The 23,703-nt window shown below is 33.5% G+C and overlaps 3 protein-coding genes and 1 long non-coding RNA gene across 4 annotated transcripts; 2 read left to right on the plus strand and 2 right to left on the minus strand.

Annotated features, from left to right (window-relative positions):
- The first annotated feature begins 439 nt into the window (after positions 1 to 439).
- LOC107888279 (probable pectinesterase 15) lies at positions 440 to 3,072 on the plus strand. The gene is made up of 5 exons (XM_016812339.2): positions 440 to 1,006; positions 1,168 to 1,339; positions 2,165 to 2,371; positions 2,465 to 2,715; positions 2,805 to 3,072. Exons 1-5 carry the CDS (start codon positions 558 to 560, stop codon positions 2,950 to 2,952), a joined length of 1,227 nt encoding a protein of 408 aa, XP_016667828.2. The 5' UTR covers positions 440 to 557; the 3' UTR covers positions 2,953 to 3,072.
- A 3,963-nt stretch (positions 3,073 to 7,035) lies between these two features.
- LOC107888278 (UDP-glycosyltransferase 73D1) lies at positions 7,036 to 8,826 on the minus strand. The gene has a single exon (XM_016812338.2). The coding sequence runs from the start codon at positions 8,692 to 8,694 to the stop codon at positions 7,216 to 7,218; it is 1,479 nt and encodes a 492-aa protein (XP_016667827.1). The 5' UTR covers positions 8,695 to 8,826; the 3' UTR covers positions 7,036 to 7,215.
- Positions 8,827 to 10,662: 1,836 nt separating this feature from the next.
- Positions 10,663 to 12,319, minus strand: LOC107890155 (UDP-glycosyltransferase 73C4). Its single transcript, XM_016814657.2, has one exon. The coding sequence runs from the start codon at positions 12,242 to 12,244 to the stop codon at positions 10,763 to 10,765; it is 1,482 nt and encodes a 493-aa protein (XP_016670146.2). The 5' UTR covers positions 12,245 to 12,319; the 3' UTR covers positions 10,663 to 10,762.
- A 9,811-nt stretch (positions 12,320 to 22,130) lies between these two features.
- LOC107888277 (uncharacterized) lies at positions 22,131 to 23,405 on the plus strand. The gene is made up of 2 exons (XR_001681328.2): positions 22,131 to 22,799; positions 23,143 to 23,405. It is a non-coding gene; the product is annotated as an uncharacterized lncRNA (long non-coding RNA).
- Positions 23,406 to 23,703: the final 298 nt, after the last annotated feature.

Here is a 23,703-nt window from a genome sequence, read left to right on the forward strand (position 1 = left end):
GAGTTTGGCTGATTGTGCTGAACTGCTTTAAAATATATGCCTTAAATTTCATTGTTGTGATTACCTTAAAATATGTAAGGTCAGAAGTATATGTTACTCAAACGCCCCCATGCAAATCCAAATTAGAACAGTCATTATGGTGATGAAATCATAATTACATTAAGCATATTTTCATTTTGTTCAAATTGATAAAGAAGTATAAATTACTCAAATAAACAGGCAAATCTTGCGTTTCCTTTGTTTTCATCATTGCTATAATCAGATAATCTTTCCTTTTCTCTTTCTCTCTGCATCTCTCATGGGTTAGCGTATGCAGTTTCTAACCTTTTTTTTAACTCTTTCGTATCTTTATTTTCTACACCATTACTTTTAGCCTTTTAATTTATGAAAATCAATAACCAGGCCCTCCCACAGATATATCTTACCTCCCACGCCAAACATCACTTAACCGGCCCTTCGTCCTTCCCAAGGGAATATAATAAAGCCGTACCTTTCCCTTTGCTCTTTTAGCTCAAAAATTACATCATTCTCTAACTAATCCCCCCATTGCATTAGCCATGAGGCTCAAAACTAACTCCATTTGGCTCTTTGCCTTTCTCTTTGCACTCTTTTCCATCCTAATCTCTCTGTATACACTCCCTCCTTCTTCCCAAGCAACCATCTCCATGAAATTTGAAACTTCCTTCCTCAAGAAAGTTGTGAGCCAAAGCGGTGAATTCATATCTTTGCTAACGAGGATGGTGTCTGGACATCATCATCATCGTCGTCATCGACGTCGTCACCATCATCACCATCATAGGAGGGGGCGTGAGCACAAATGTGATCATATCAAATGGAGGTCGAGCTTGAGCACTAGCAACCTTATTTATCAATACAAAGTGTCACTTGTATTAACAGTTGACTTAGAGGGTTGCGGCAACTTCAGCAATGCGCAGAAGGCAATCGATGCTGTTCCTGATTCCAGCCCCTCCAAGACCCTGATCATTATTTATTCTGGTACATACAGGTCATTATTGAAAAACGTTTCTTCCCTGTGTGTATATATATTTGCACATGTATATGTACCATGAACAGCTAATATCATTGATGATCCACTATGATTCAATCTTGTGCAATATGCATGGAACTTTGAATCTAAGTTACAAACATGGGTGACCTGTGATTCAGGGAGAAGGTAGTGGTCCATGCAAGCAAATCCAACTTGATAATTCAAGGTGAGGGTTTTCTCAACACAGTTATAGAATGGAATGACACTGCAAATTCCACTGGAGGAACAGTGTACAGCTCTTCGGTTGCCATCTTTGCTTCTAACTTCACAGCCTATAACATCAGCTTTAAGGTAAATCATCACACTTAATTCCTGAAATTAACATTGCGTGTGTAGTATAGCCTACAAATTTAGCTTCAATCTCACTGTCTTTAACTTCTATCATTATATTTTCATAGTTGTTGCAATTTAGAGGTACTGAAAGGTGGATTTGCTCCATTTGTCTGTCCAATTTTCTCAAAATGCAACGTGGAGAATGACTGTGAGCCTAATTACCTCATCTCTCGAATCTGATTGGACGCTCAAGGAAGACATATTATGATGTACTAGATATTGTCTTACGTGTTGCTTATTTTACACATTTAAAAATTTACCATCGATAGAAAAAATCACTAAAATTAAAAAAGAGAAAGCCCAAATATTAATTTAAATTTTGTGAGATAAATTAACCTTTCAGCGGATAATACATTTAAGAATATTTTGGCTATTTTTCTTATTCCAGGATATAGCTATCCGAGGGTCGGCTATATGCTCGACTTGGACTGTGAAGTTTATGGCATTGGACGTGACTTTTGTAAATTTGGACCATCTAGACCTGAATTATTATTATTTTAATTATGAAATATCTACATAAAAATGGTTTTTATTTTTTTAACACTAATCCGAGCCATTTAACCCAATCCGTAAAAGGATTGCAAAAATTTAGGTTGGGATCCAGCCCAATAAGTAAACTAGTCTAGTCTTGCATAGAAGACTGTCCTAGAATTTGAATGGATGCTTGTTCTTTAAAATTAGAGTTGAAATGGTTCAGAGGAATATTAAAAACATGGTAAAGATTTTGCGTTACTCTTGTTGATTAATGGATCGGTCTATTGATTGCCAATTTTTCTGGGAAAGAATACAGCTCCAGAGCCAATCCCTGGTGAAACTGGAAAGCAGGCAGTGGCGCTTAGAATAGCGGGGGATCAAGCTGCTTTCTACAATTGTGGATTTTATGGAGCCCAAGACACACTTCTGGATGATCGTGGCAGACATTATTTCAAAGGTTGTTTCATACAAGGTTCTATTGATTTCATTTTTGGAAATGCTAGATCACTCTATCAGGTACCAACAATTTTCGGACGTCTTACACATGCTGTTTTGTCACTGAACCCGACAATTGGATTTAGATTATACATTTGCACTAATTGTTGACAGGGTTGCGTTATCCACTCAATTGCTAAAGAAGGGACGAGTGGAGTTAGCGGATCCGTTACAGCACATGCAAGGCAATCGTTGAATGAGCAAACAGGGTTTTCATTCGTAAATTGCATCGTCCGGGGAACCGGGAGCGTCTGGCTTGGTAGAGCTTGGGGAGCGTATGCCACCGTCGTCTTCTCCCGAAGTTATATGTCGGATGTTGTGGCACCGGTCGGATGGAACGACTGGCGAGACCCTTCTAGAGACCAGTCTGTCATTTTCATTCATATATTAAAAACCATATTTATATGGCAATTATTTTATTATAATAAAAAAATGAACTTTTTATTGTTTCCAGGACTGTTTTTTTTGGAGAATATGAGTGCTTGGGGCCTGGAGCAAACTACACATTCAGAGCTTCTTATGGGAAGCAGCTAATGGAATATGAAGCAGCTCACTACATGAACATATCATATATTGATGGAGATCAATGGCTTCAAGACTAGGCTTTCATCTTCATGCTATATATATATTATATCCTATATTCAAACCCGCCTATAGTTTATGTAGAAAATTTCGTTTCTGATGGAAATTATAAGTATATATGAAATTGTTATGTTATTCGCTATTATTTACTCCCTACTTGGTTACCTGATTGTGTCTTAACCCCTTTATGGAATCACATGATGTAAGTTCGCATCATCATGTAGACGAACTCATATTTAAAAAATACGTTTAATCTTAAAATAGGGTACGTGTTGGCATGTATAGAGACTTACCTACGATATCACATTCATGAATAGTAATTATATCATATAAATACACAATTTAACCCTTTTGAAGAACACTCTAAAACACTTAACAAAAATAAAGTGGAACAACCATTCTTTTAGCAAGTGATCTGCTTTTATGACGTCTCATCAGAAATCCATTTTTTTCAACATCAGAATCACTTTCAATCAGGCACATATTATATTACAAGCACTCGTTCTTAGAATTAAATTTTAAGAATCCCCCTCCCCCAACTAATTTATTTAATTAAACTATATATTATATTTTAAAAAATACCTATTTTATTTGTCGAAAAAGATTTTAATTTGTTGGATGTTCCAATTAAATATCCCAACCAATATTGAAATAGAAGTTGGACCACGATAGGTTAACAAACAAATTATAAAAGGAATAAGGCAAGGAGGGAAATCAACAACTGCTATTTGTTAATGTAGTTTGGATTCATAAATTTTATTTTGTGAAATTTTAATAAATTTAAAACTCTATTAGTTAAAAACTCAATCTGCTCTTACACAATGAATAATTACAGCTCAATAAAGTACCCCAATGTCACAATGACTTATCCCAAACAAGCTCACCTATAATAAAGATTACTCTCCAATAAAATGCCTAATAAAAAGTATAAGGATACAACGCGAAGAAAGCACAATACTTCACTAAAAAACACTCCAAAGACACTCACAACATATGCGACAATACAACCTATTTATAGGTAATATTAGCAATTTCTTCAAATAATAAATCAAATTTTAAATTAAAAAATTATCCACACAAAAAATTTCTGTTTTTAAATTAAAAAAATAAAGCATTCATATCCAAACAAATTCAAATGAGATTAGTCTCCAAGTAAAATAAAGTGAAAGGATGAAGGTAATGTTTGCCTTGCATCAAACTCTTCTCCTTCCTTTGCCATTTGGAAGTTAAACTCTCGGTAATAGTAAGATTAATCAAAGCAAAAATCAGCCATCCAAAATTATACAAGCTTATTGCATAGCTATACTAACTTGTTGTCCCAAGTGTTGTTCAAACAATGAGGGTAACAAGATTACAACAGATAATTAAAGTCCCAACAATATCCCTCTTTGACATTTTGACAAAATATGTCAGCAACTGATCAATACACGTGTTATCAACTTTCCACAATTCTCCCCCTATCACATAGCATCATGCCAAAAAACTCCCTCTTTTGACATGCATCAAATCAAATCATGAGTTCAAAAATAACTTAAGAAAATGCATTATCAATTAACCATCAAATGAAAACTCCCCGTAGAAAAATGCATCATCAAATATCATGGTCAAACATCAATTAGTAAACCAAACATATCTTAAATCGCAAAAGATTTATAAATCATTATCAATTAGCCATCAAATCAAAACTCCCCATAGAAAAATACATCACTAAATATCATGCTTAAATATTATCTTAAATCTCAAAGGATTTATAAAGCATTATCAATCCGCCATTAAGATATCAAGTTTGAAACAACTTCAAACAAAGTAGTACTAATCGTAAAAATAACAAACCATTAGCAACAAAAAGGTGCAAAAGCAAATAGAACATAAGCAATCTTTCAAAACCAAATCTGCAATGTAAAATGTAATAGCGAGCATTCACCATCTCATCTAATGCAATGTAAAATGTAATAGCGAGCATTCACCATCTCATCTAACTTCAAACATTTGTTATTACTTCTCCTTCCCTTCCAAGGTTGTCTTCTTCAAATCATAAATCAATTAAACAAACTTTACCTTGATAACAAATTAAAAACTTGATAGTTACTAAATTAACTATAAATACAACAAAAAGTCAAGTGCATCTATCAAACAATAGTATAGTTATGGTGAGTAGAAAATATTGTATTCACGAAGACTAAAAATATTAGTAATTACCGTTTTTCTATTATTTACCCAACAATTTGGAGTGATGTGTTTTAATCTAAAATTACTAAACTAATTATACCAAGAACGCATCAGAGAATGAATTAAGGAAATAATTGAATATTAACCAATGAGATAGACAATACCCAGGAAAGAATCCCCTTAGACTTCACTTATTATTATGAATCTGAATTAAATAATTTATTCACTTGTGTCTTGATCCGTAAAAATCCCTAAATTATGTTAATATCTTTTTCAGGAGTAAGAACAACTGAATCTAGGTTGATTAATTAAAATCTCTTTCTAATAAAAATTCCTATCGTCGCATTAACTCGATCTATGGATTCCCCTATTAGATTTGACTCTAATCCGGTAAATTTATGTCGTCCTATTTCTAAGATTGCATGTAACTCCACTCAATTATGCTAGATCTACTCTCAAACAAAGACTTTTCCTCCACTGAAATAAATATGAATTAATATCCCAGAAATATTAAAACAAGAAATGATGAGCATACATAATTGAGAATAAGAATCAAGTATTTATAGCATAAAATAGAAATTAAATAAAAGGATTTATCATATGTTTCATCCTCCCGTATCTAGGGAATTAGTTCATAATCTTGAATGAAAATATTTCAAAGTCAGAATAACCACAAAATATAAAGAAACTCAATAAAACTTCGAAAGAAATTAAAAAGAGATCTTCGATTTTAATGGAGATTCGCTTTTGAGTTTATTCCGATGGTGTTCTTCGAGTGTTTTCTTCGATCTTCTCTGATTGCTCCTTTATATCTTCTTCTAATTGGTATTTATAGACATTAGAATGCTCAAAAGTCTAAAAATCGAGTTTTTCCGCGTATTTGGGAAGCAGGGTGAAATCGACACCGGCTGGCATATGGGCATGTGTCCAACTTGTGTGGAAATGCCCAGGCCGGGTGGCTCCTGAAAATAACTCTATTCGTCTGATTTTAGCTTGTTTTTCGCTTCTTTTGCTCCCAAATGCTATTTTAAGTATAGAAACACGAATGTGAAGGATTAAGAGCATCAAATTCACTAATTTACATAATAAATCAACAAAAAACACATTAAAATGAGATTAAAATATGTTATTTTTATAGCTTATCAATAACAAATCTCCAAATTTTAACAAGCCCTTAACAGATCTAAAACTTGTGCATTTTGAATAGTTGTAGCAGGTTGAGTCGAGACTGTCCCACCTTCTACTATAACAGGGTTTCAGCCATCGTTGCATATTTGAATATTAGATAACCACAAACATGACATTTGAGACTCTGTCAAGATAATTTACTCATGTAATTATAATAGCTAACTTTTGCATTTTTTTTAAAGATTATTAGCCTTTCTTTTTAAATTGTAACAACTTTATTTATATTATCGATTTTTTTAGATTATTAACAGTTTTTAATTTTGAAATTTATATGGTATATGTTATTTAGATTATATTGACTATTTTTTTAATTAGTGTTCAAAAAATAACAATCTTATCTTAATCTAGAGATTGATGTATCAAATTCTTTTTAACTCTTTTCCTTTGTTAAAATTAGTATTCAAATGCAAAAGTCAGCATATGAGATAAGTGATATTTGGAATATTAGTGTTTTATATTTTTAATTTTAATTTAATTTTTTCTTATTGTTATATATGCAAATTTCCATTCCTTTTAATAGTTTACCCAAATAAGAAATTGCTTTATTAATTTTAATTATTCAAATAAAAAATAAATATATTATTTCTTTTCTTTAATTTTCCCTTCCTTTCCTTTCTTTTATTCTCCTTTAATAATATTTATCAAACATAGGGTTAAGTCATGATCTTCCTTTGAGTCTATCTCTTGAAAGAGTCTTCATAAAGCCTTGATCCTAGACTTTAATTACAACACATTTTGCTATTGATTTCCAAGAATAAAAATGATTACAATTAAAAGTCCAAACTGCAACTAAAGATTAAGCTGTGGCATATTATTTATGACGGCATGTATCAGGCTAGGCGTTTTGTACATCATTCTTCTTTTATGAAATAAAATTTGCCTTTAGAAAAAAAAAATAATAATAATTCAATCAAATATTGGCTGTGCTATAGTTGATTGACTTGCTCCAAAATGTCTTGCACCAAGAGTGACAGGTTGAGATGGGATGATCCTCCATTTTCCACTGCTTTTATCGCCATTTCCGCAAGTTCTCGAGCTCTCGTTCTCCTCTTTTCGCCTTCTTCTCCGCCATTCATCAACATATTTATGGCTTTCTCAATCTGTTCTTTCCTAACCAGCACCCCAAGTTTCTCTTCTTCACCCCATCTAACAGGGATCTCAACCCCAACCCCAACACCTATTTTTAGAATTTCAACAATCAGTTTCTCGTTAAAGAACTGTTCGGAGAATTGTGGCCATGTTATCATTGGCACCCCCGAGCATACGGCTTCTAAAGTTGAATTCCAACCGCAGTGAGTTAAGAACCCTCTTATTGCAGGGTGGGATAAAATAAGAACTTGGGGAGCCCAACCCTTGATTATAAGTCCTCTCCCTTTGATTTTCTCCTCAAAGTTATGTTCTGAAAACCACTTCTCCAACTCATCATTAGCTCGCTGATTTCCTGTTTTGACTACCCAAACGAACGGTTGTTGTGATGCTTCTAGACCCAACCCCAGCTCTATCAATTGTGCTGAAACGAGACGGCATAGACTGCCTAAACAAGCGTAAATAACTGACCTTGTTTTCATAGAGTCGAGCCATTTCAAGCATTTGTTGTCATTGATTGATGCTTTGTTGCCTCGTTCAAACTTGTCCAAGTATATTCTGTTGCATAAAGAAACTGGTCCAATGGCCCAAACCTTTTTCTTTATTGCCTTCTGGTACTCGTTGACACATCCATGCTCGAGTTCATTGAAGCTGTTTATCACAACACCATAAGCATTCATTTCAGCCTCTTGCATCTTGTTGCGAGTATCGTCCAACTCAGGCAAGCTAACAAAGGTACCGGGAAGCTGAGCCCTTGTTATCTCCACTTTTTGTGGCAATCCTGGAACCCGAAAGCGCTCCGAATCCGAGGCAACGAAAAGATGAGCCTTGTGGAGCTTCACATTGTGAGAGCTCAACAATGAAAAGCAGCCCATCCCATGAAAAACAATCCTGGGAATGTTAAACTTCTGAGCGGTTTCTGAGGTCCAGGAAAGACACTTGTCTGATATTATGCAGCTTGGTTGCGGCTTTTGCTGTTCCAGGAATTGTTCCAATGGTTCTCGCCACAAATCAAGTGCATTGTAGAACTTTTTCAATAGGTCCCTGGAACATAAAGTGTCGAGATTCTCGCATCCAATTGGAAGTCCCACTTCTTGGCATGGAAATGGAATTTTCACTAGCCGAATCCGGAGCCCTGACTCAGAAGCTCGTTCAATGACTGTGTCGAATCTCGACGCATTTCGGGGAGTAGTGATCAAGCTTACGATCACCCCTCGATCTGCAAGAAGCCGAGCCATGTCAACCATCGGAATCATATGACCTTGTGCCATCAGCGGGATTAACACAAAGTGTAGCTGCTTGGCCGTCACGGAAGCCATATAGTCTTCAGAAATATTGGAAACAAACAACGGATGCCAAGGATGGATCGATTAGGTCTAATAAAAAGCATAAACGTATTTGCAGGAGGATTGGCACCAATTGCAAGACTTATAAGGTAAGCCCGACTTTGAATTATTCCGAAAAAGAAAACAGCACATTTTTTAATATGTCAAAAAAAACATCTACCTTCTTATAATTTTCTTATCTAATAAAATTAATTAAAATTGACTTGGATTTTCAATTGATTTAAAAAGTCTATACCCAACCTTGTGCAGCACATGATTTTAATTACCTAACTCCCACGGTAACATATGATTTTAAGGCATAATCATGGTATCCAGTATTGGTTGGTTGGGTTATTTAGGGTCGATATTTCTTTTATCTAGATGAGTTTTGATGTTGACAGGATTTCCAGAAATCACACAATGTTCAAACAATTACAATCAGTGGTGACAAGTTTTCACCGTTGTTTCCATTGATTTACTTTTATTTTTTTTATTAATTTTCTTCAACAAACCTTTTACTCGTTCAGGGCTTTCTTATATTAATTGTATTGTTAGAATTTCAAAAAATTATCGTTATTACAGCAAAATGTTTTAAACGATCCTGTCTAGGGGATCCAAATTTTATCTTTAAAAAAATAGATCTCACATATAAATCAATATTTAAGCTTGACATATATAAACTTTTTTCTATTTTTACTTTAAAAATATTGCTATAGTAGCTTTTTCCTATCCAAAAAGATTCGTCGAATTTAAAGAAGACAATAAAAATGTTCTTGAGATTTTCGGTAAAGTCAAAGAGAAAACAGAAAATGAAATCACGGAGGAAATAATAGGGCAGGACAATAGTTATTTTGTTGAGTCTATACACATGAATTTTATATTTACTCCAAATAACTTTTGAGTTTCATGAAAAATTGAGAGTACTAGAATTTCTTCTACAGATTTTTTACTTTTATTGTATTGGAAATATAAGTGAGTTTAAGAATGATTGGTTAAATATTTGAAGGGGAATCAATACTCTAAAATTGTATTGGCTTTCAATTTGTGCCTAATGTTAGATTTTACTAAGTCAAGCCATTATTCGAAGATAAAATAACATTTAAGAATGTAAAAAAAAAAATACAGAGACGCAACTTTTCATTGCATTGCATATAGATACATCTCTAAGTGGTATAGCATGCTAATTCATTTGCATTTTCTTTATATTTTATTTTGAGTCTTTTCATTTCATTTTTATTTTTAGTGTTTGATTTGTGTAAGACTAAGTTGAAAGAGCGAGTCCAGCAACAAATGAAATCTCAAGGTTGGATCGGGCGAAAAGGAAAATTTTATAGTTTATTCTTATTTAATATTTTTAAAAATTATAATTTTATTATCTATATTTTATTCCTCTTGAAAAAAAATTATGTATAGGTTTTTATTTAGATAAACAGCTGGATTTTATTCATTTATTTCAAAACAATACAATCAAAATGAGCCTTCCCAATAAGCCCAATAACCCAGCAGCAAGAGTTTGCTCTAGAAACGTCCATGTGAACAGCCTTAAAAATTAATCAGCAAAATTCCTGAAAAACAACAACTGCAACTGGAGTAAAAGCCCCTCTTTAATTTTTCGTTTCTTTCCCAGAAACGTTAAAAAACCCTCCAGCTTCCTTTCTTCTCTAATCTCTCCTCCTTCAGATTACTACATCGGAGCAAAGGAATCTCATTCTGGCAACACCACCCCCCGCCGGTCTCTTTCCACTGCCTCTTCTGCATATCCAGTTACTCCGTTTCTCATAAATCTTTGTTCCCCGTTCTTCAACCCTTCTGTGGCTAACAGATGGCTTCTCCATTCATCGGTCAGTGGTCGTGCTTGAACTTGCAGATTTGGAAACCTTTTGGAAACCTCCATCCGATAACCAAATCCGAATAACATATATTGTTGACTAAGTTTGAACTTAAAAATGAACAGAAAGACAATAGCAGGGCAATATAATTAGACCTTCTTTATTGGAAATACATCAAGATTTTGAATCATTGTAAATGAACAAGTTACTAATGAATTTGAGACCTTCTGGTCTCATGCTACATCTGGACCAGCTATGGTTTCCTGTTGCTTGATATCTTCAATCAGTAGTGCAATGTTAAGATAAGAAGAGCCTCCTTCTTCAACAGCTTTCTTCGCCATCTCAGCTAGGTTTCTTGCCCTTTCCCTTCTCTCTTCTCCTTCCTTTCCTTCATCCATTAAACTCTCAACAGCTTTTTTAATATCTTCACTCTTCACCAGCACCCCATATTTATCTTCCTCCCCCATATGCACCACAAATTCCACCCCAACTCTAACACCAACTTTCAGTACTTGCACAAGGTGCTTCTCGTTAAAGAACTGCTCGGCAAACAAGGGCCATGTTATCATTGGCACCCCACAACTGATTCCTTCAAGTGTGGAATTCCACCCACAGTGTGTCAAAAATCCTCCAACGGAGGGGTGTGATAAAATTAACAGTTGCGGTGCCCATCCTCTTATCAAAAGGCCTCTTCCTTTTACCCTTTCTTCGAATCCATCTTCGGCTAACCATTTTTCCATTTCTTCTCTTTTATATCCTCCTCTAATAACCCAAATGAAGGGTTTATTTGATGCTTCCAAGGCTAAACCCAGTTCCATTAACTGAGGAGGTGTTAAACGGTTGAGGCTTCCAAAGCAAACATAGATTACTGAGCTTGCAGGCCAGGAATCAAGCCATTTCAAGCATTGGTTTTCATCTGTTAGAGCCTCGTTACCTCTTTTAGCTTTATCAATGTTATCCTTGTTGCATAATGACGCAGGACCTACGCACCACACTTTATGTTCTTTGATCTTTTGATATGATTTCGCATATTCGGCTTCCAACTCCTCGAAGCTGTTTACTATTGATCCGTAAGCTCCTTCTTCAGCTGCTATTATCTTCTTACTAAGCTCTTTCATGTTTGATCTTGGATTGAGGTTTCCAGGTAACTGCCCTATAGTGAATTCGATTTGATCGGGCAGTCCCGGCACAGCAAAAGGCTCTCCTTCGGAGACACATTCATGGACCTTGGAAGTGCTTATGTTATGACTGCACAAGTGAGTGAAACAGCTTTTTCCATCAAATAAAATCCTTGGAATCTGAAGCTTGGAGGCGATTTCACCCATCCAAGTGAAGTACTTATCATGTATTATGCAGTTTGGACAAGGCTTTAGCTCACGTAATAGCTTCTCCAGTGGCACCTGCAGCATGCTCATTGCAGAATGGAAGTTGCTCATGAGGTCCATGGAAGGGAGATTGTCGACTGTTTCACACCCATCTGGCAAACCGGCTTCTGCAGCCGGGAATCGAAGTTCAAGAACTGAGATGGATAGCTTGGATCCAATGTCGCGATTGCCACCTGCACTAAAACGAGCAGCATTCTGAGGTGTGGTAATTATAGTAACGATTACATTACGGTCAGCCAATAGCCTGCCTATGTCTATCAAGGGAAGAAGGTGCCCTTGGCACATAAAGGGTATCAATACGAAATGAGGTTTGGTAGACTTCAAGGCCATTGCTAATTGGAGATTTTAAGGATGGCAGATAACTTATCAGGCAAATATGGTTTTTTTTTTTTGTTGGTTCTTTCATCAGCTCAGTTTTGCTGTTATATTTATACATGGTTAATGGTTTAATAGTTTGCAGATGCGTAATGGAATTGGTTTTGAGTTTGACTGATTCATGAATACCGAGTACTTTTACTTCCGTTCTCCTTGAATTTCGCGTTGGATGGTCAACATGCCATTGTCAAAGGTTTACAAACACACGACAACAAATAATATGAATGAAAAGTAAAACATAGCTAGCAAACAGGCATAAGTTCAATAAAAACAACTGGATTTCTATTATCATCTTTAACTAAAACAAATTGAAATTAAAAGAGATGCATCAGATTAATCTTACAAATTTCATTATCTAGTATACTTTAAAAAAACCTAAAAATTTTGAGCTTAGTCCAATGAATTCATACCATTATTGTATTTAAATTCTAATATCAACATTGTCTCTAGGAGCCCAATTTTATTTGGGCCCAATAATAAAACAAAACCAAATAATAAAATTCTATTTACAAATAGGGCCCGATATATTATAAGTCCAAATAACCCAAATAAAAAAAACTTTATGCCCCTAACGTTTTAAGTTTTTAAGAAAAAAAAACTAAACAGAAACTCTAATCTCTAAGTCTCTAGTCGTCGCCGCTCCTATGCCTTCGACATGTCAACACGAACGTCGCTCAAGGTCTAACGCCTCTGGAGCGCCTCTTCCCACCATCGGCCAAGGACACCTGCAAAACAGAAAAACAATGACAAAAGCAACAACACGAAAAATAAATAGTAGAAAAAATAGTAAAAATAAATAGTGTAATACATTTGGCTATAAAAGCCAGACAAAAAAAATGTAATAGAAACAAACGAAAAGCAATCAAAAAACACAAAAAGAAAAAGTTAAAAGGTGATTTTTTTCGATTTATTTATTTTTTGTCGTAACAAATAAGAATAAATATAAAAAAAGGAGGGATTTTTACTGGTGTCACTTGTCAAAGGAGAGAGAAACCTAAAGGTTTCTTGACTTAAGATCCGTTTTTTGCCACTTTTTTGACAATTTCAACCCTAAAACAAGGTTCCTAAAAAGAAAAGGGGTAAAGAGGTAGGTTTTGAAATTTTTCGGCCACCGGGGACGAACGCGGTGCCGATGGCCGACTTGGGACGATTTTAGAGAAAAAAAGGATTTACAATTTTTTTTAAACTGAGGTTGAACATGATTTTTTTTTAAAAATTTTGGTACTTATAGGGCCCTTACATGACGTCATTTAGGGCTGGCCTCAGAAGCCCCAAAACGACGTTGTTTTGTAGCGCGACCCAAAAATCGACTTGACCCACCTTAAGATTAGCATGTTTTCGTGACCAAGGTCTATTTACGACCCCGATCCTTCCAATTTTGCGTCCTGCTTCAATTTAGTCTTGTTCTGTTTTTAATTTTACCACTTTTATTTATTTTATATTCATTTTGGTCATTAGGCCATTTTTGGGAAATAGACACCTAAAACGGTGTCGTTTTGAATCCGACCCAAAGATCAACTCGATCCTTCCTAGGATCCACGTGTTTTAGAAAAAATGGTCTATTTGCGACCCTGGTCCTTTCGCTTTTAGACCCTTTTTAATTCGATCCTAATTTCGATTTTTATTTTTAAGATTATACCTTTTAATTTTAAATTATTTTCAATTTATTCCTCCGATTTTCCAAAAGAATGGAGCGTTTAATGGGCCTGGGAATAATTTCCCTGTTGGTCCTTGCTCTTTTGTGCGCATTACATTCTAGCCCCTTTATTATTTATTTTATCCCGATTTATCCTTTTAACTTCATTTAAGTTACGATTAAGTCATTTATTTATTTTAATTCTTTTATTTATTTATTTACTTATTTATTATTCCTTCACTTTTTTTAATATTTAATTTTTTTATTTTCCTTTTATCGAGCATTTATTTTTTTCCTTTTTCTTCTTTTGTGCCTTTATTATTATTGTTATTATTGTTATTATTATTATCTATTTATTTATTTATTTATTACTTCTTTATTTTTTATACATACTTAAGAATTAGATTGTGTACATGCTTTTATTAGTGCATTTTTTATTTTTTATTGTCATTATTATTTTATTTTATTTTTTGGTGTTCTTGTTATTTTATTATTTCTTTTATTATTTTTGGCACTTTCATGTCATGTCCATTTATCTTTTAATTATGCATCTTCCATTTTTTATTTATCTTAAGTTACTTTATTTATTTGTTATTGCTACAATATGATTATTAATATAATTATTATATTCTTATTATTATAGTATTCCTTTATTTACTTATTATTTATCATTCTACTCACATAGCCATTTTATATTATTTCATTATCACTATATCATACATTATGTTTAAATGCATATCACTTTAAATGTTACGTTCATTGTTGCACGATGTATAAAAAAAGAAAAATTTTAAATCGAGACAATGTTCATTATTTTTGGAATTAGAAGAGTCATGTTCCTAACTTACGGAATATGGCTTCTTTTTGAAACCAAATTAGTCGAATATCTATTTCAAAAATAAAAAAACGAGATTTAAGTAACAAACAAATGGCGTTTATTCTTTTCTCCGAGGATTTAAGGCATTATGTCCTAACTTACGAGACATGATCCTTTCTTCTCGATTAACCTGAAATATGCCACTTTTCGCGAAAACTAGTTTAATTAAGTAATGTCTTAATACAAAAAGGGATTGTATTTTAAATTCTCTTCAAATTTTCAGTTCTCGATATTAAGACATCAAGTAATCAATTAGGTACCAATTTTGGGCGTAACAAGAATGCTAATCCTTTCTCGTGTATAACCGACTCCCGAACCTATTTTCGGATTTGTAAAACTGGATATTATAGTTTTAACAAATCTAACGTTTTACTAAAATGATTGAGTTTTGAGGTGATCCAATCACACCAAAGTAAAAAAGGTTGGTGGCGACTCCATCTTAGTTTTCAAAATAAAGTCGATTTTAAAAAAGGTTTCGACATTGTCAACATCTTTTTTACTTTGCACCTAAATAAAAGTAAAAATGTCAGCATCATGGATGTCGGCACTCTCAAAAGACTGAAGGCATTCACGTAACACCCCTAACTCATATCTGTCACCAGATTAAGATTACGAGGAATTACTGGACAAAACACAGCTCAAAATAGTCTTTTAATTTTAACATGTACAAAATTATAATGCATGAACCTTACAAAGCATAGTTCGAACCACATGTTTTTCACATTCATAAATCGAGTATACTCCAAGTCATTCGTATGTATGCATTTGATTCATTTATAAATTACTAATCAAATCACATATAAAACACATAACTAATGAAATTATTCAAGTTTTATTAGTAAAAATCATATACGAACCATGCTTTATCAATTCAATTACTTCAATATTATTGATCAATTCCAACTATTAGAACTAAGTTGTTATACAACAAAACCAATTTACACATGTTTCGTATTTATAGGATTTAAACCGTCTAAGTCATTTCAATCCATGTCTTTAACTAAAGAACAAACGTAACATTTAATAAACATTATACATGCGCCTGTTAAACTAATTTGGCCATATCACATAGTTCAATAATCATTTGCACATAAAACGTTAGGTAACTTTATACATGACCAACTATATTTTAAGTACACCTAATTTGTATGCTAAATATCACATAAACATAACAAATCCATTATCCCTATTTTCGTCATCAAATTGGACTCCAATTATCAAATCCAACCATCATAAAACATGAACATCATATGTCCTTTTCTAAATATATTTGTCAAATCAAAACATGTCAATTGCATATTATATGCTTCATGCCAAAATGTCATATACTCCACCAAATCATTTCTCACTTATTCAACTATCAAATTTTGAAATATAACACATTTTAAAATAACCATATGACCACAAATCATAATCATCAATAGCCATTACTTATGCACTAAAGTAACTAACAAATTAGCAATTAAAAACACATCTATTCCTTATCAAGACTTTAACCTGCATATATGACACATCAAATTTGAGTATTAAACCAACCACCATAGTCTCTAAAACATCTATCCATGAATCAATAACATATGCATAGAATTAAAATACATATATATACCTAGCACAAAGCCGAATGCATATACTCATTATAAACCTAGTTTGTCTCATAATATGACCGAATCAAATTTATCAATTACAGTATTTTCCAATTCAATTCACGTAGCAAATTATACATAAAAAATTAGGTCATTATTAAACCATACCAAATAGCCAAATTCACAAGGCATAGCAATATCATCTTATAACTTATCTTATAAGAACATATACAATGAAGCAAAAACACATTCATCAACTAAGATATACCACACATCATACTTCCAAAATGAACTACTTATAACCGAAAGTACTCAACCAATAACAACATTATTAAGCCATTTTCGCATGGCTAAATATATATACAAATAAAAAAGAACCAAATCGAAACTAGCCTATACATGTCACTTAACCAAATCTCAAAACATTATTTACCAAAATGATAACTGGATAGTGTGATGACATCTCCAACAACTTCCAACCCGAGCTATCCCTGAAATTCTATAGACATAAGAAAAACACACAGAGTAAGCTTTGAAAGCTTCGTAAGCCATAAGCAAATAAATCATTTCAATGATATTTATAAACCAATATCACTAAACCGAATTTAACAAATCTAAATCATATACAAACATTCATTGAACTCGTAAATTCATATAACTACATTAAATAACTCAACTTATCTTATTTATCAATAAAGGTATAATCATGCTTTCAAATTCGAGTAACAACTGTTAGCTCAATCATATAAATCAAACTCGCACATATTCATTATATCGCCAACCAAACATAGTCATTTATTAAAAATTATACATAAAGTTATATCAATTTCTTTATAAGCACTTCCAAACTCAAAAATCCATAAACCAAATTCGTATACTTGAATCATATAGTTAACCAAGATCAACTTTATTTTACTAAATATATATTACATATAAAGCATACACCAACTCAACCATTTTAATTTCATTATCTATTTAAGTTTTCGAACTAGATATCATATAGTAAAGCCATGTTTCTTATTTCATAATTCTCATGTCCGAAACATAGAACCATAATTTCATATAACGAACATATATATATAACACATCATTTATTTATATACACTCATACCATTCTTTATCATATATTTCACATATAGTCATATGATACATATTTATCTTTCGTTTCTGAATTTCATAACAATTCACACGTACCTAAATCGGATACAATTTCACATTTTTATTCATTTCTCAGAATGCTCGTTGAACCATTCGGAATTGAATAGGACACTCAAATAATCACACATATCACACAATGCCAACGTTCCGGATGTGGTCTTACATGTAATCACATATCGATGCCACTATCCCAGACAGGGTCTTACACGAAACAAATACGATGCCGATGTCCCAGACATGGTCTTACTCGTAACCACATATATCAATGCCAACGTACTAGACGTGGTCTTACTCGCACATATATATCAAAATTACATATCGATGTTGATGGACGTCGAATCCACCAAAAATAATTCCTACAAAATAGCTCTAATTAGTAGTAGAGTGGTAGTAGGGTCGAGTCCACAGGGATTGGTACTCTAATCAACTTTCGAGTTTGGCTTATGAACAGAATGTCGTGTTTAGGGTCGTGGCTAGAATCTTGCCCACAACTCAAAACGTACCAACTGAGAAATAAGCAAATAAATAAGTAAAGCAGGGGATTTTGAAATTGAGTAGAAACTAAATAATTAAAACTGCTAAGATAAATAATTAAATAAATCAGAAATTAAATTGGGATTTGCAATCAAATGTAATAAGCATTAGCCTTAGACTCGGTAAATTCCGTGTTGAGCATCGATCCTCGAAAATTAATCTTCTCCTCCAATTGATAAGCTGGTTATAGCAGTTAAGAACGTCCTAACCATCAATTCTTCCTCTAGTAGCTGGTTCCGGTACGACCTGCAAACCAACCCTTACCGATTATCTAACCGAGATACACATGTTCCCGATTCAAGATTCTGACAGCCTTGCATTCTGAAGAACCCAACTCAAATCAACGGCCTCAATCGTGTGGGTCGTTTAAACCCAATCACCTCTTCCTCGATTTGTTCTCGAAAATTCGAATACAGCACGGCTGACTCGAATCTCCAACTGTAAGCAAACACGAATCCAACCCAACATGCACTTTGACTTGAAATCAAATTCAACTTTAAGGGATGATTGGTCTATCCCGATACTTAGGAAAAAGGTGAATACCGATTGGAAGGATTTTAGGTGCAAGTACGAATCTCACAATTCTCGACCGGAAAGAACACCGGTCTAAAGCTAAGAAAGAAGTTAGTGGAGCATGAATTTATTCATGCTTAAGAGTGGAAGATGATAAATTTATGTGAAAGGTGATGGAAATTGGAAAGGAAAAGTACTTGGAAGGCAATTAGCCCAATTTGAGAAAAGAAACAAAACCAAATGAAAATTGACAGAATGCTAAACTCCAATTTGAAAAGGGAAAAGGAGAGTATTTCTATTCCAAGTAGAAGTAGGAATACAAAGACAAGAGATGATTTTCTAATAACTAAAAGCCCCTGAAAGTTTCTGCTAGGATTGCCGGGACGGGTGTGGTACCTTTATCAAGTCGATCGAATAAATCTGAGACGGCTTCATCTATGTGTCCGAGTGCCTTAGGAAAGATGATCAAACCGTAGAGGCTTAAGGCAAAAACGTCAACCCTTTTCTTCGAATCCGGGTGTGCAAGGATCAAATCCCTCAAATTCCTCCAAGGAATACACTTACTATCCCCTTTTTGCTTGATGCGGGCTGCAACCCATTGCTCGCTCATCCCCGCGATATTCATCAATTTTTTCAAAAAGGGAGGGACGTGACAGGTCTTAAATAGGCCCTATCGGCCTGAATCTTCGGGCAATTAAGTAACGCCATGTATTCCTCCACAGTAGGTATTAAATCGACTCCTCCGAAGGTGAAGCAACTGTAAGCGGGGTTCCAAAACTGTGCGAGGGCCCGGAACAAGTACTTGTTCACCTTTACATCAAGCAAATAGGGTAAGTCACCGTAGTTATAGTAAAAAAGTTACTTAACCTCGGTATTCCAACTATTCCATATATCCCTTAATTCTTGAAGGTCGTTCTGAGTCACACTGATGCGAGTGAAGTCCCACAACTCCGATTCATATCCCTCGGTCAAACTATCTCCTTTCTCTTGTTGTGTTCTCTCGGACCACACTCGGACGGCCGCATTATCCTTCACTCTATCAAGAAATCCTTTTTCCATGCTAAACTCTCCTATCTAGTAACAGAACATGAATCAACACCCTTTTATGATGAGATGCCATGCGAAAACAACAAAACACAACAAGTCAGTATTATATACAAAGAATAGAATTCAAAGCAAATAAGGAATAATTAAGCACCTAATCGGGTAACCACTAAGGTTCGGTGTGGTTCTACCTAGGGTAGGCTCTTAGGGCTCATTATATGTGGTTCAGTTCTAAAGTAAAGGTACCTGAATCGGTAGATTCCTCGATCCTCACCCATTATAGGCTCATAGGGACCGAGTTCAATTCAGGGGAATACATTTCCATACGGCTATACGGAGATGAAAACCTCACGAAGACGTAGGTACGAATGTATCCCGAATGTGATCCACTATCCTATACGGAGGTGAAGACCTCACGAAGGAGTAGTTTCACACTCCCAATTAAAGGGGTAAAATTGACCAACAATGCAATATGATGTGCAAAAGTATAGTTAAAAGAGTCGAACAAAAAGCCAATCGTATAAAGACACAGAGACCATACAGAGGAAATGCAATGATGCAATGAAATGACCGTAAGTTTAAAACAGATTTTCAAATTTTGACGAAGAACAAAAAATGATCAATTTTATGGCTCGACTCTCGAAAAACCAGTCCCCAGCGGAATCGCCAAGCTGTCGAAACCATTTTTTTGAAAACAGGAATCGACTTGTTTTTGAAAATGAAAATCAAAACAGGAGTCGCGACCGATCTTTATTAGGTGTGATCGGATCACATTTGTTTTAATAAGACATTTTAGTTTACTAAAACGGTGTTTTTGGTCTACGAAACTCGAGAGAACCGGTTCGAAAGTTGGTTAGGTGAGAGGAAGGATTAGCACCCTCGTCACGCCCAAAATTGGTACCGAATTGATTAGTTAGTGTCTTAATGTCAAAATTTGAAAATTGGGAATAGATTTAAAATACGATCTTTTTTATTAACGTTAATTTTAAAAAGTTCGAATTAAATCAAAGTGATTGCTAAAGATTTCCTCGTCTTGAGATATCGAAGTATCACATCCCGTAAGTTAGGACACGATACCATGAACTCCCGAGCGCAAGTTGTCTTTAATTTTAATTGGAATTCCGTATATTTTAAAACTCAAAAGGATATTTGGCAATTTAGGACCAACGAGAAAATCGAAACCCCGTAAGTTAGGGCACGGTTCCTCGATGTTCCAAAACGCTAAACATTGCCTTGTTTTAAAAATTCGTTTTGAAATATAGCGAGTATGATATTTAACGATGCGCAATGTTTGTTTGAATTAAAACAAAATAATTTATTGGATAAATATAACGAGGCTTGATTCATGAGGCGATGATATGAAATAGGAATATAGTAAATGTGCATAGAATAATAATGCATGGATACAATATTATACGAATGAATAACAAATAATGCAAAAAATATGAAGTAAACGAATTAAAATACACAATAGCAATAATCACACAACATACATTATTTAAATACTAATCATTAATAATCAAAGACAAATGAATTAAATTAAAAAAATTATAACGCAAATTAAAATGAATAAAACGTAAAACAAATTTTAAAATGATAAGAAATGAATTTAAAATAAATAATGAAAAAAGAAATTTAATCAACAATGTACAAAACAATTTAAAAATAGAATATATGTATAAACAATTTTAGAATAGGTAATATGGGCCAAAGTTTGAAATAAATAATATACGGGAAAAGTTTAAAATGAATAATATGTAAAATAATTTAAGATAATTAATATATGAATGAGTTTAAAATAAATGTTATGTAAAAAGAAACTTAAAATAAGTAATATACAAGACATCTAGAATTAACTAGTATATATATAAAAAAAAGATATAACGATTTGAAATTGATAATATATATAATTTTAAAGTAAATAATAAAACAATTTAAAATGAAAAATGCATAAAGCAAGTTTAAAATAAATAATGTAAAAGAATTTTAAAATCTATATTACACAAAGCAAATAAAAAAGATACATATGAATAATTTTAAAATAGATAATATATATAAATAAAAGTGTAAAATAAATAATATGGAATAAGTAGAATGGGTTTAAAATAAGGTAAATAAAATAATTTTAAAATAAATAATATATGAGTTAATTTAAAAGTAATAGATAAAAAGTTTAAAATTATAATACGTAAAAAGAATTAAAAATAGACAATATAAATATACTTTATAATAGTAATAGTTCAAAGATAATAAAAAGAGAGTTATTTGAAATACATAATATAAAATAACTTAAAATATAAAATAATTTGAAATAAATATATAATAATTTTTAAAGAATTATAAATATCTAAAAAGCTTGAAATAAACTATATGAATGCATAGATATAATAGGTAAGGAATAAAATTAAATAAATAATACATATAAAATAGATTAAGGTAACACATATATACATAAAGCAAGTTAAGATAAATAATAAGAATTTGAATAATCAGCACATTAAAATAAGTTAGAATAGATGTAAATAAGTAACATATAAAAATATTTGAAATAACATGTAAATGAAGCATTTAAAAAGGGTTAATAAATGAATTAAATAGATTTAGGACATGACTAAAAATAAATTAAAATTCGGGGTATAAAAATATAAATACTGGAAAGTTAATTAGGGATCAAAACATCTGAGGGCTAAATTTAAAAAAACAAAAGAAGACAGAAAATGGGGCCTGATTGAATGGGGGTTGAAAAGGGGAAGGACTAATCGAAAAATCTCCCTTTTAGGGAGAATGCACAAACCCCCAATTACACCAAACGGTGTCATTTCATCATCATCATTTAAACCAAAACCCTTTTTTTTTTTTCATTTTCAGCCCTTTTTTTTAAAAAAATAGAAAGCTTTTTTGCTTTCTCTCATTCTCCTCTTCTCCCCTATTTCTCTCTTTTTGGTTAAGGCTTCATATACCCATCATCGCCGCCGTTGTCACAGCGCCACCACAGGCGGTGGTTGGGCGGTGTGAGCTGGGCTTTTCAGCCCCGGTTTAAGGCGCCCCGAAGGCCAAGCCTTCAACCTAAAATGGTGCGAAGGTGAAAGGGGTTGTCCCTCCCTAAACGACACGATCCCGACGATGGAGGAGGGATCTCCGTCGACGAAGCCACGGGCGATTCCAGTGAGGCCCTCTTCTCCCCTTTTTTATTTATTTTAGGCCCACCTTTTTTTTAAAATAGTTTTGGAGTGAAAAAAAAAGAAGAAAATGAAACTAAAAAAACGAGTAGAAAACAAATAAGAGAAAACCGAAATCCACCTTTTTCAAACTTTGTTCTGCCTTTTTTGATTAATAGTGCATGTAAAAAAATACAGAGGGATCGAGTGTGGCCTTTATAGCCGGATACATGCTCGTTTGTTTCAACCTTTGTCTGTTTCTTCATTATTTTTCTCTTGGTTGTTTGCTACTATTTTTTGTCCTTTTGTTGGTTGTCTTTCTTTTGCTTGCTTGTGGTTTTGTTTTGCAGGTGACGTGAGCAGTCAGGGCGCATGCGAGTAGGCCTGGTGGCGTGAGGGGACGGTGCCGTGCGAGGTGGCCAATGGTGAAGAGGCTGGTGGCTGAAGGCATACGGCAGCTGCACCTTGAGGGCTTGGGTTTTACTTTGCTGAAAAACATTTAAGATAATGGGCTTGGGTTTGATGTAAATTGGGTTTGGTTTAATGGTTAGATGGGCTTGTTATTTTTTGTAAAATGGACTTTACTTATTTGGGACTTTTATTTTGGAATTAATTTAGATTGAATTGATTTGGGCCAAAAATTGGCCATTACAGCCCCTATTTATATATATATGGGGTTTATTAAAAATAGCCGAATCCTAAATTAATAAAATAAAAATAAATAAAAATAATAAAACTAAATAAAATAAAATAATATCTTCTATTTTTAGCTTTTTACAAAGTTAAAATTGATATTAAATCCTTGGCTTTCCCATCTTTATGATTTGGCCCCAACTTAACGATTCGTCTTTCAATTTAGCCACTTTTTGCTTTTTTTTTACCAATTGCATCGCTGAGAAGATTAAATCATA

The sequence above is a fragment of the Gossypium hirsutum genome, chromosome A09 (assembly GCF_007990345.1).
Source record: "Gossypium hirsutum isolate 1008001.06 chromosome A09, Gossypium_hirsutum_v2.1, whole genome shotgun sequence".
Taxonomy (NCBI): domain Eukaryota; kingdom Viridiplantae; phylum Streptophyta; class Magnoliopsida; order Malvales; family Malvaceae; genus Gossypium; species Gossypium hirsutum.